Below are 12,199 nucleotides of genomic sequence, written 5' to 3'. Positions count from 1 at the left end.
ATTTCCTCAATACAAAATCCACATTTCACGTTGATTATATCCAAATAATTAACAAACTGGCAGAATATAGTATAGGGCCATTTTGTGCAGCAGAAAGTATGCTTTTTTTTTTTTATTGAATAGACCTGTTTGATTTCAATTTGGAAACTGCTTAAAAAAGGCGGTCGAAATCTGGTTGACTTGAAATGTTTTAAAAAGCGCATATATATTAAGGTCTAATGCCACCCTTTTCCCATGTTTGGGCTTTTTTTTCAAGTAAAATAGATTATTGGTTGAACTACTGTACAATCCGTGAGACTTTTTTATAGAGTTAGTTATTGTATGATGATTTGGTGTCCACCCACTTATGATCTATGAATGGAACTAAAATAGCCAGTCGACATACGTGCATCATTATTTGAGCTTGGATAAAGAAAAGATCAGTGGTAGACGTACTCAGATAGTTTAGTCTACTTAAGTAAAACTAGCAATACCACAGTGTAGAAATACTCAATTACAAGTCCTGTATCAAAGCTTTACTTTTGTAAAAGTACACACGTATTCAAAGCTGCAAAAATATACTTCAAGTACCAAGAGTAAAGCACTCATTATACAGAAAGGTCCAGTTCAGAATAGTACATATTATACTGCTGGATTGTAATTATTGATGCATTAATGTTTTCATCACTTTAATGTTGCAGGTAAAGGTGGGACACATGTTAACCATTTTATAAAGGCTACGGTTGTGTATCTTAATCTGTAATATGTCATCATAATTATTATTTGTATTAATAATCTAAATCTGCAAAGTAACTTGAGCTGTCAAATGTAGTGGAGTAAAAAGGACAATATTTCCCCCTAAAAATGGAGTCAAGTGCGTATAAAGTACAAGTACCTCAAAATCTTAAGTAGCTACAGCACTTGAGTAAATGTACTTAGTTACATTTCATGGAAAAGCTGCGAGACAAAAGTGATTATACGATAATATTCTGGAACGAGAAACGTAGGCTAATTCTGCGTCGACGTTTTCGTTGAAGTTGGACGTTCAATCGAATGAACGTGTTGAGTTCAGGATATACTTGAAATAAATGCTCCAGTTGACGCAGATATATGCTGTGTATTTGACCGTTAACCGAGATTTTCAAACATCCTTAATTACAAACTGCAAAGTCATCTAATTTTCGAAATTTCCTATCAAAATATACTGTTGGTTTGACCCAGACATTGTCCAAATGCCACGTTAGCACCTGCGACTGTGAACCTTTATTATTTTATATTGTGGGAGATCACATAAGGTCAAATGCAGAGATGCTAAAAACCAACCAAACATCTAAAGTATAGACTTTTTTAATTTTTTTTTAAACCATAGCATCCAAGGGAGAAAAACACCCTTTGAACAAAACAAGGTACTGTTCCCCAGGCTCAATCCTTTTTAGACTCTCCTGTTTTAAAATTATTGAAATTTCTTTTTTGAGCATGCGCACACAGAGGACTGGCATTTAATTGGAAATTCAATTTGTAATGCTTTGAATGTGTTTTTTTGTGTTCAGCCATCAATGCCAAATGCGCAAATAAACGAGGGGTTTCTGACGCCGTTTGTACGTTGTGGGTTCCGTTTTCAAAATAAGTTGAACCCCTATCACTGTACTTTAACTTCTTTCTGTCTTTCTTTTCCCTCTAATCTTTTTTTTCCTTTGTATGATTTCATTTATTCCCCAACTGAAGTCTAGTTTATGTCCTTTTGTCCATGCAGGCCCGCTCCTGCTGACGCCTTGTTTCCCAGGATACCCTCTGCAGGCTGATCCAGCATTGTTAGTCTCTCCACTGGTGAGTCAGAGGTGCTCCCGTTGACCGTGGAGTTGGTCAGTTTCCCTGCATGGCCTCTGTGTGGTCCGCATCAGTCGTCGCCATCGCTCTCGGCCCACATCTCTGTCACCTGTGGATAAATCAACAGATGTCCGCTAAATCAGGTTCAAATTTACTGATATATATATATTCCTGCTTGTTAATTTGTTCGCAACTAAGTGCAAAGCTCTGATTGTTTCATGTTTCAGTCTGATGGTTTAATAATCCCCGCGCAACTACAGGCTCGTATCAATGTAACCAGCAGCATAACAGCTTAGCAAGATCATGCACCATTCAAGTTCAAAAACAGTTCAAAAAAATAATCTCATAATGTAAATATGCAAAGGGAAAAAACAAAAAATGAAAGTTAAAAAACGCATACATTTAGAATTTTAATGAATGTTTTGTCTGAAAAGTATACATGTATTAATTGGCTCAGACAACTGTGTTGCAACGTGTGCATTACAAACCTCCATTTAATCAAGTTGTAATGTGTGATCTTTTAATGTTTGTGTAATAGTGTGTGCATCAAAAGTCCCAGTTACCACCCGTCTTCTTATTGTATAGCCACTGCCTGTGTAGCTTTTTGCCTCCTGCTCACTAGTACACTAAACAAGGGTGTTTTCATTTCGAGATAAATAATATAGTCAAAAGATGCTTTGAGGTGCAGGTGTGGTGGCCCATTTTTCTACCATAAAATGAAAACAAAAAAACAGCCTGTACTAAAGCTCTGGGCTTTTTTATTTCACTTGAAGACTTAAACTACAGGAGGTTTCTTTGCAAGACCATGAATGCGTCCATTTAGCCTCCTTTACAGCCTATAGGCCTGCAGTACCTGACGCGGCGTTAAACCGTACTTTCAGATCCTCCCCACACTTGATTGTTTACTTGTTGTCTAACAAGGTTTTATGGCACACGGATTGTCGCATTCTGTTCCTGACAAAATCACTGGGCTTCTAACACTGTTACGCTACGAAAACATAGCTAGGGAGTTTCAATTCGAACTTTATTTCAGACTCAAGAGATGGTCCATAGCGATACAAAGAAAAGAAAAAAAACATACAAGATAAAACCACAGCAATTCATGATTTAGTAAAAAACAAAACATTAATATGTAGGATTTCTCGTCAGTGGTTTCTGAGCCTGGATGAGTAACAAGAGCAGCTCTTCCTAGGGGCAGGCTAAAGCCTCTATGATGCTGTTTACACATGCAAGTTCTTCCCTTGATTTAAAGGGCAAGAAAACAGTGTCCCTGTTTACAGTGATTCTTTCTATCTCCATATGAAATCTCCTTCAGAGTCACTCCTGATCATTTATTACCAAAAGTCAGTGCATTGATGTTTATCTTTATCTATGTTTCCTGGTTTGTTCAAAATATAAACTGAAAGTCGTCTTTGCCTAAAAGCGCATATTGGACTTATTATAAGCCTATGGTGTTTTAATGAGAACAATTCTACCAAGTAGTTTGAGTTAGTATCAATGGTTTACTATTTAGAGATATGATCAAACATACACCATGCAGTACATTAGGGCTCTACATCTCTCATGATGCACTATTAGTGTGAAGGTGAAACTTTTCCTCAGCTCAGAGTTACACGATCACATTATCGAACAATATTGTAACCTTAAGCCTGCGTTAATGCAAAAGCAATTAAAGGAACTCCATCCGGGGCACAGAGGGCCCTTTGCTCTCTGTGAAGGACCCTCTCCCTCCCCCGAACTTGAAGTCGACCGTACAGACAAAGCTTTGGCTTTGAGAGATTTTACGCAGCGCCAGACTGCTGTTTTGATGACCAAAACCTGCACAAGAAGGATGCCCAGATGATGAGCACAGAGACTTCCTTTAATACAAAACACATTTGACATAAAATTGGCGTTTTTATGCTTGTCTCTATTTTTAGGATAATTGCCATTTGTTTAGTCAAATGGTTAGAATTAGGCTAAATTATTGTAAGTAGATATCGTACCTTAGTTGTGTACAGACACATGTTTCTATGTCGTTTAAAATCCTCAGCTGCTGACTTTGAGTCCGTGTAGGTGGCGACTTCCTTTCACGCTTGGCCTGTTTTGTGGTGTCTGTCTGGCCGGGGAGAAAAAAACGCAGCAGAATACTATAGCAGCTATAAAAACGCAGGTCTGTACAGAGCTGGCTTTGGTTTTGTATCCTGTGCTCAATTACATCTTAAAAGCTTCAGCACAAGTCATAGAATTTGTCTGGATCGACTGAAAGGCGGAGCGTGTGGTCGCACAGACACTCGAGTTGTTTGTGTCTCTGCAATTTATCCAAATAAAATGGTCTGCAAGCAGGACGGTGGATAGCACAGGCTGCATGTCTTTTCCTGTTTTGATTCACTCACAGGGCGTTAGTTGGTGCTTGCACCGTCTTAGTGTGTGTGATATTTTAAGGTTGTGTTTCACATGTGCCATAAGGAGCCCCTTGGATCCACATGTGCACATCGGGTTGTGGGGCCAGGTCAGCCGCGGCGGTCTTAATCCGAGCTCAGGTCTCTCATTCACAGCACATTAGAGTCAGGTTGCAGCCTTTCCAAATCAAGCTCCACGGTGGCCTCAGAGCAGAGAGCAAGGGAATGTGCACTGAGGCATGTTTACCAAATCAAAAAAAATCATGAATTTAAAAAGATACCGGGCATGTATTGTCTTAATTTGCTTTAGCCTCAGTGGAAAGTACAACTGCAATCAAAAATGATTAGCATGTATGACAATTTATATCAAGATAGTAAAGTTATTCACAATCAGGATTTTAAAATGCATACCCGAAAAATAATGTCGCTTTTTTCTAGCTATACATGTGAAATACAGCTCCAGGTATTTTAAAATCCTGCACCAACATGATCCGTTTAGAACAATGTTTTCTCCTTGATTGTGTGTGTATGTTACGCATAGGTATAGCCTACATGCGTAATGGGAATACATAAGAAAAGAAAATAGAAAATAGATGTAATGGAAATTATTATTCATCAAAACATAAAATTGTCTTATTTTTGGAATATGTCTTCTTACTGGACGACGCACATTTGAATAGTTGCACTAAAACGTAAACAAATAGCCGTGCGTAAAAGTGGAGCATGCATGAATGTTGCGACTTTTCGAGCTTTTATTGGATCCATTAAATGTTCAAATGAGACAAAACAGAACAGTACGATAAGGATAATTCTAAAAGAGAATAAATGTAGTATTCTAAAGAGATTGTTACATTTGACTATTGAAGCAGACTATTAGATTAAGGATCAATTCTTCAGTGAGCCTCTGGTCTTTACTGAGAAGTATATGTCGGGTTCTTATGAGGTTACCCACAAGTAAATACAAAATCTTACAATAATACTTTTTTGTATTAATCAATCTAAACGTTACAATTTAAAATGCTTGTTTATTGGTGTAAGGTTTTACAGACCACCACAATTTCATTTTCTAGGTTTCCTTTATATTTGTATTGAAACCGTATCCTGTATGTATTTTGTCAAAATGACAGTTTTGTCTTTGTTATACTGGTACTAACACAAGGCTGTAGCCAGTTGAAACATTAGCCGCTACTTTGAACATGACCCTGATAACCAAATGCGCACTGGGCCAAATGCAATGTTGTAAAACCACCAAATGATGATGACTAAGAGGTTTCTAAAAGCAGACTTATGAGATAAGGCGGTCTCCTCGCATTCAGGTCCATATTATCTATGCACAGTAACGCTGGTTTAGTTAATGTTGTTTTCAGGTAGGATTCGGACAAGTAATCTTGCACAATCCCTTTATTTTTCTCACATTGTGTACATAACAAGGAACACTGAAAAGCTTAAACTACGCACGCAGAAAGTTGGAAAAACACAAAACATCTGGGAAATTGATATTGATATTGTGGCTAAAGCGTCGATTGAAATCTATCTTTTTACTCTTTCTTTTAACATCTAGCATTTAATTATAGTTTTCTCTTCCTCGGACTTCGGTGCATGTTAAGGAATTCATTCTTAAGTCGACATGGCGATAAACCACCAATGTCAAGCTTTAGGACACACAGCAGTCATGTCTCTTACACTCCTACACACACTCTTTCTCTTTTCCCCACACACACACACACACACACACACACACACACACACACACACACACACACACACACACACACACACACACACACACACAGAGCCAGAAAATCTGTCAATTTCTGCCGCGTGGTCACGTGGCCTCCTCCTCCGTGGAGTGGATGGAGATGGCTCTCCACGTCAGCCTACGTCTCCAAATTTCTGCTTAGCGAACCTGCTTCAAAGAGGCACGGCGCTTCAGAGCCATGTTCAGGGCGGTTATAGAGGAATCAACCCCCAACATAGAGTTATAGTAGAGGGTGAACTACGATGATGGATTTTGACGAAAGGGTCCCCGTCGGATCGAACATGTATTTGCCCAGTTGCACTTACTACGTGTCGGCGGGGGCTGATTTCTCCGGTCTTCCCTCGTTTTTATCCCAGACCCCGTCCACCCGCCCCATGACATACTCCTACTCCTCTAACCTACCGCAGGTCCAACCCGTCCGAGAGGTGACGTTCAGGGACTATGCCATTGAAGCGTCCAGTAAATGGCCGCACCGGGGGAACTTGCCCCACGGCTATCCCACCGCGGAGGACATGGTGCACCGGGACTGTCTTTCAGCTCAAAGTGCCGTCGTAGGGGAGATGTTCGGTAAAAACAGTCCCGCAGCCGCCGCAGCCGCCTATCACCACCACCACCACCATCATACGAGCGCCGGCTCTGCTGCCACCAATTTCTACGGGAACGTGGGCAGAAATGGCGTGCTGCCACAAGTCTTCGACCAGTTTTACGAAACTGCGTACGGGAACGCGTCGGAAAGCTCCTCGACAAATGGCTACTCAGGGGACAAAACGGCGACCAAGCAGCCCAGCTCTGCGCCGGAGGAGGCACCGTCGTGCAGGGATACAGAGGCGAAGGAGCCACGGGATGAGACCAGCAGCCCGGAGTTATCTTCGGGAAACAATGAGGAGAAATCCAGCAACAGCAGTACGTATTAAAGTCAGCGCATTGGTTATGAGAGAAAGTTTGCAATCCTGCGCGCTGCTGTTAACATTTTTATATGCTGTTTTATAAGCATATAAGGTTTATAGAGGGCCTGTAGACCCCCCACCCCCAACAAAACTTAGTTATAAACTGCAGGATCACGTGTTTGGAATTGAAATTGGCCGTGAAAGACATGAGGCCGGTGATTTTTCTTTAACACTCCCTGACGTTTCAAAAAAAGCTCCCAGTTATGAATGTAAATTCTTACACAGACCTGTTAGTTCCATGTATTATAACAGTGCTTGTTTCACGGTTTCTTAGCGTTAAAAGAGCACTTGCATGTAATGAGGGTTCTACCTCTGGTTTAAGGTCTAGCACACATAAGCTCCTGTGTTAAAGCCAATCATGGACTCGGTGTTCCCATTTGTAGGCTGCATTTACCCCTTTATGTGTTCTATAAAACTAATATTTGCATATAAACTGTCTATTCAACAAGGTCTCTTTTTGCTGTTGTTATTAGTTGCTTATATTTGAAAGTGAGCTTGTTGTTTTCATTTGCTAGAAAAGGTCAAAGCCCAAGTGTATCGTCTAGCGAACCAGCACGACTGGATTTGAAATCTTTCCAATGTAATATAATATCACTAATAGGCCTATATGACACTTGAAATGTTGAAATAGGCTATTAATGCTTTATGTGGAGGAAATCCGCTCAAAGCGTAACCTGGGCAACATCCAGGGCTTGTAAATCTTTTTGTAACATAGTCATGGCTAATTTGAAATGTTTATATTTTCTGTGACCGGTACACTTTCTTTTTGTGCCTTCCAGATGGACAGAGGATCCGCAAGAAAAGGTGCCCCTATTCCAAATATCAGATCAGAGAACTTGAAAGAGAATTCTTTTTCAGTGTGTACATTAATAAGGAGAAACGCCTGCAACTGTCTCGGATGCTCAACCTCACCGACCGACAAGTGAAGATTTGGTTTCAGAACCGTCGCATGAAGGAGAAGAAACTGAACAGAGATAGATTACAGTATTATACGTCCAATCCACTGCTTTAGGGGCCAACACAGCACCGTCACAGCTTTCATGGTCCCCTGCTGTGGGACTGACTGCGTTTACAGACAGACTGACTCTCCGGCTGTGTACATAGTGTACCACAATGGCCGCAACAGCAACAACAACACTGCTCAATGGTTAATTTCAAGTTCGAGGACAACACTATCCTGCGATCTGAAATACCTAAAGACTGAGCATGAATTAAGTCAGTCTGTGGACTTTGATTTCGCTCTTCAGACTGTTTAGAGGAACGTGTAGAAAATGATTTTTCTGTCCAAGCCAAGACTATGCTTGCGAGGGCCCATGTTAATATTAACTCATAGACGCCTTGTTTATTTTCCTTTCACGCAGGCAGAAATTAGCAGTCACTAATTGACAGACTCAGTGTATTTTGTAATCAAAAGATTTGCTTAACTACATTTCTGTTTTTAAATTTTGAAGTGGTGGATTTCGAATGATGGCGACTATGACTTTAATAACAATCTATATTGGTGTGACCAAATGAGTCCGAACGGATGAGAATATAATGTGTTTCTGTTTTGTGTGCTTATTTATTTTGTAGCCACTCAATTACTATCTCCTTTAATTCCACGGCTAACCAAGTCAAAGTACATTATTACAGGCAGGCTATTGGGATTCCATGTTGAGTCTGGTCTGACCTCAAAACGAGCTTTTCTCGTTTTTCCTGTAGTCTGCAAAATGAGGGCTACACTTATTTATATTTTGCGTACCTCTCAACACCCAAATCCATGTTCTCCTTATTGATTTTTGGAAAGTATTAGTGGAGTATTGATAATGCAGGCCAAACCAGAGAGATAAGCTTGTCCACTGGATCCGTGTGGTGTTGCACTGAGGTACACGCCCAACATATTCACACAGGTATATACACATATATATGCAGCGGGCCTTTTCGGTCTGATATTGATACTCATAACAGAATATTTTTCAGTCATTTTCATGACTCGTGATCCTTTGGTACTTGCAGTCTGAAGAAAATAAAAAGCTACATTTTCAAGTGTGCTGTCAGGGCAAGGCTGGTCAGGGTCATCGCATTGAATCAATTGCTTGGTATGCCCAAACTATTGTGTATTATACTATATTTCAAATAAAAAACAAATGAAAAGATAATTTAAAAACTATTTCTGCGTGGTCATTGTTCTGTCTGTCCTCTGTCTGTTCAGTCTACATTTGGTGAATATAAATACGCACATGTGAAACATTTTACGCACGCAAAATTAACACCTTCAACTTACGCTTGCAATAGATTTATCATAATCAGGTGCATTGGAATGGCAGCAAACGATTAAAAAACGCTGAACTGCAGCAGAGCTGGGCCTCGCATGTAAATTATAAACCGTCCAACCTTGTAGAGGCACACACGCAATGCAAACTAAACATGTTTTTTATGTTTAAATTTAAGAATAAAAGTTCATACAGTAACAGATTAGTGAAACTATATTTTTTTGTTAAAGGTAATCAAATAACCTTACACCTTTAATTATGGGCTTCGGTAGATTAAATTTAGATATTAATACAAACTAAAAAGAAATGGTATCATTCTTGTGATCTAATTGTTCGCGTTGTTGTGTTTTGCAATCATTTTGAACCCTATCTCTCAATATTTTGAACCATGTAAGATATTTTACAACTTTTGCATTCCATCTGAAGGAAATCTGTTCTTGAACCACATTTGGTAGCTTACAGATCCACCTTTATCTATCTTCATAGCATTTCACCATGTACACTTGGGTTTCTATACATTTCTCACCACTTTGTCTCTCTCTCTGTAGTTTGTGTGTATGTGCAAGCTGTCATTTCGCTGATTGGCTTTGGAAACACTGCTCCAACAGCAGTCTCCTTTGGCAAGGGTCGCCATATTTGCTGTTGTTATCACTGTGTTAATGGGAGCTAGCCGCAGCGCATTGGCGTTCATATATGACAGTCAAAAGGGCCATAAACGCGGGGAGAGAGGCTGAAGTTTATGGTTGCCTCTCTCTACCATAGTCCGGCCTTGCGCATCCTTTACTGCGCGCTGGAATTTCGTCCCTAATTACGGGACATCCTCCCCGTTGCCGCAGCAACGCGGCCATAAAAGCTGTCTGAGAGTCTGGGGCATTTGTACAATTGGAGTGCAGTGCAATAAACCGTCTGAGACCCAAGGTTATTAACTGTGTTACCAAGGAGGCGAAAGCAACGACAGGGAGAGGACGGATAGGAAAAGCCTCTGCTTGCCTGCTGCATCGACTTCATTTGAGAGGCTTTTCTCCCTCGTGTGGTTTATCCACCTCGAATCAGTTTAGTGGCGACGGCTGCACTCAGGAATGGACTCTCCTCTACCACCGGGCGGCGATATTGAGACCAATGTCATGGCCGAGGATCTTTTCGTCTCAAAGCTCACCTCGAATGCAAGCAGGTAAAAGATGTTGCCAACACAGCCTGGAGCTTGAATAGTTTGCTCTGTTGGAAGAAGAAACCTTCTATATTCAACCCTTAGACTTTGCTCTTGCATGCGATGCCGGTTAGTTTTAGATGGGAGCCGTTTTTGTGTTTAGTTTCCACATTTCTCTTGTGCTCACTGGGCCGTGCGGTAGAGAAAGTCTTCCTGGGGGCCCTAATAAGGCAACACATCTGTGCCAAGCATTCATGCTGCATGTGCTATTCATTTTGCTGAGCTTGAGCTTTTTAATGGTTGAAGTATAGCATGGCCGGCTTGTACATGGAGAGAGCAGCAACCCCGTCCTGTCAAACCACAAATGTTTTGGATTTGGGTAGAAGGCTGCCTTAATTATTTAAAATGTATTCAGTTAGTGTCTTAACAATGCAGCCGTTAGCAACGGGAGCTGGATACAAAACAAATGATTTCATTTTTCAGATGGTTCTCATGCTAATGGACTCATCTTAAATCCCACTCTGCAGCTGTCTTGTATGTTCATTCTTCCTTGTCTTCTTTCTCTTCAAAGAATCCGCTAACAAAATTTGACGTCTATCCAAAACACATGCGTGCCAAGTGGATAAAAGCTGCAATTAGAAGGGCCGATTTGATTGTGATAGGGCAGCAATCGCGTCTCCTTTTCCTTCCTGTCATAGATACAGCGCTGCACTATGAGGCTATTCGGTGTCAGTCCGAGTGGCTATTCTGGACCCTATTGCGTGTGGACCGAGACTCTTTCTCCTTTGTCTCTCGTGAAAAATAAATGCTTCCGCTGGATGTAATAAAACACCGCATTATTGTTCATAACTGCACTCAGGACGAACATGATACGACTCAAACGGCCTCTTCGGCCACGATTATATGGGCCGGATCAAAGCTAGTGGTCAGAGTAAACCGTTTTGAGGATATAATAGCCGGGCAGCTGTGAAAATGAAGATTTAATAGCTACAATTAATAACTGTAACACAAAGATATCGATAGGCCCCCATGCCAGTACAACACCAAGAAGTGTGTGCAGGCCAAAACAAGTTAATACTGGGCACACATAATTAATTGATGTATTTGGTTTCCTTAGTGGCTCATATGTCCCATCCGGAACAGGCCACTGTGGGGAAGAGTACACAGTCTTTGGACCCATTTCTGTTAGTTTGTCTTAATTTACGTCAACATTGTACTGAATTATTTTGTTTTTTGGCGAATTTACTAAACAGGCTCAAATGCGGTGCACGGCCTTTGTCTTTAAAAGCCCCGCACTGCAGAAAATGCTCTTTACTTGAATGAATATATTTTTTTTTACAATGCTTTAAAAAAATTGTAATGTATTCACACACACATAAATAACCTTCAACCAACTTTTAGTCATTTAAGTAATTTGAAATATGCGTTTTTTGAGCAGGAGCGATTGACAAATGTCCACCATCGACGCGCTAAAAATCTAAAGCCAGGGCACATAAATGAGCTGTCAATGACGGAGCGTTTGAAAACCTAAATGGGCTCAATTTACGAATTTCTCCCAAATTTCCTCATTTCAGTACAACAGGCTGCAAACAAACCCGGGGGGCTAGCGGCCACCTGGGCCTGGTAATGGCAAAGCTGGCTGAGATTAACTTCAACCTGGAGAGAGCAATAGAGTACACATGGCCAAGGACACTACAAGATGGAAGGAGAGTTTTATTGTGGATCTTATTGCCCCAAATTGGACCGACAGGATGACTTGTATGTGCAACCTTTATGTCTGGCTTGCTGTGGCACATTGTGCCTGTTGTCTGCCCAACACCATGATCAACATTTTGGCAGTTTAACAAATGCATTTTTTTTATACTGATCAGTTTGGATATGTTGATGCTTATAAGACAGATAGATAC

At 40.7% G+C, this 12,199-nt stretch overlaps 1 protein-coding gene and 1 long non-coding RNA gene across 2 annotated transcripts; one reads left to right on the top strand and one right to left on the bottom strand.

Moving 5' to 3' along the window:
* Positions 1-1,662: 1,662 nt before the first annotated feature.
* LOC116066999 lies at positions 1,663-5,074 on the bottom strand. The gene is made up of 2 exons (XR_004109088.2): positions 3,792-5,074; positions 1,663-1,915 (listed from the first exon to the last, which is right to left on the bottom strand). It is a non-coding gene; the product is annotated as an uncharacterized LOC116066999 (long non-coding RNA).
* Positions 5,075-5,972: 898 nt separating this feature from the next.
* On the top strand, positions 5,973-9,031 carry hoxa11a (homeobox A11a). The gene is made up of 2 exons (XM_031323254.2): positions 5,973-6,849; positions 7,673-9,031. Exons 1-2 carry the CDS (start codon positions 6,189-6,191, stop codon positions 7,903-7,905), a joined length of 894 nt encoding a protein of 297 aa, XP_031179114.1. The 5' UTR covers positions 5,973-6,188; the 3' UTR covers positions 7,906-9,031.
* The last annotated feature ends 3,168 nt before the right edge of the window (positions 9,032-12,199 follow it).

The sequence above is a fragment of the Sander lucioperca genome, chromosome 16 (assembly GCF_008315115.2).
Source record: "Sander lucioperca isolate FBNREF2018 chromosome 16, SLUC_FBN_1.2, whole genome shotgun sequence".
NCBI lineage: Eukaryota > Metazoa > Chordata > Actinopteri > Perciformes > Percidae > Sander > Sander lucioperca.
This window is presented reverse-complemented; position numbering and strand designations above follow the sequence as displayed.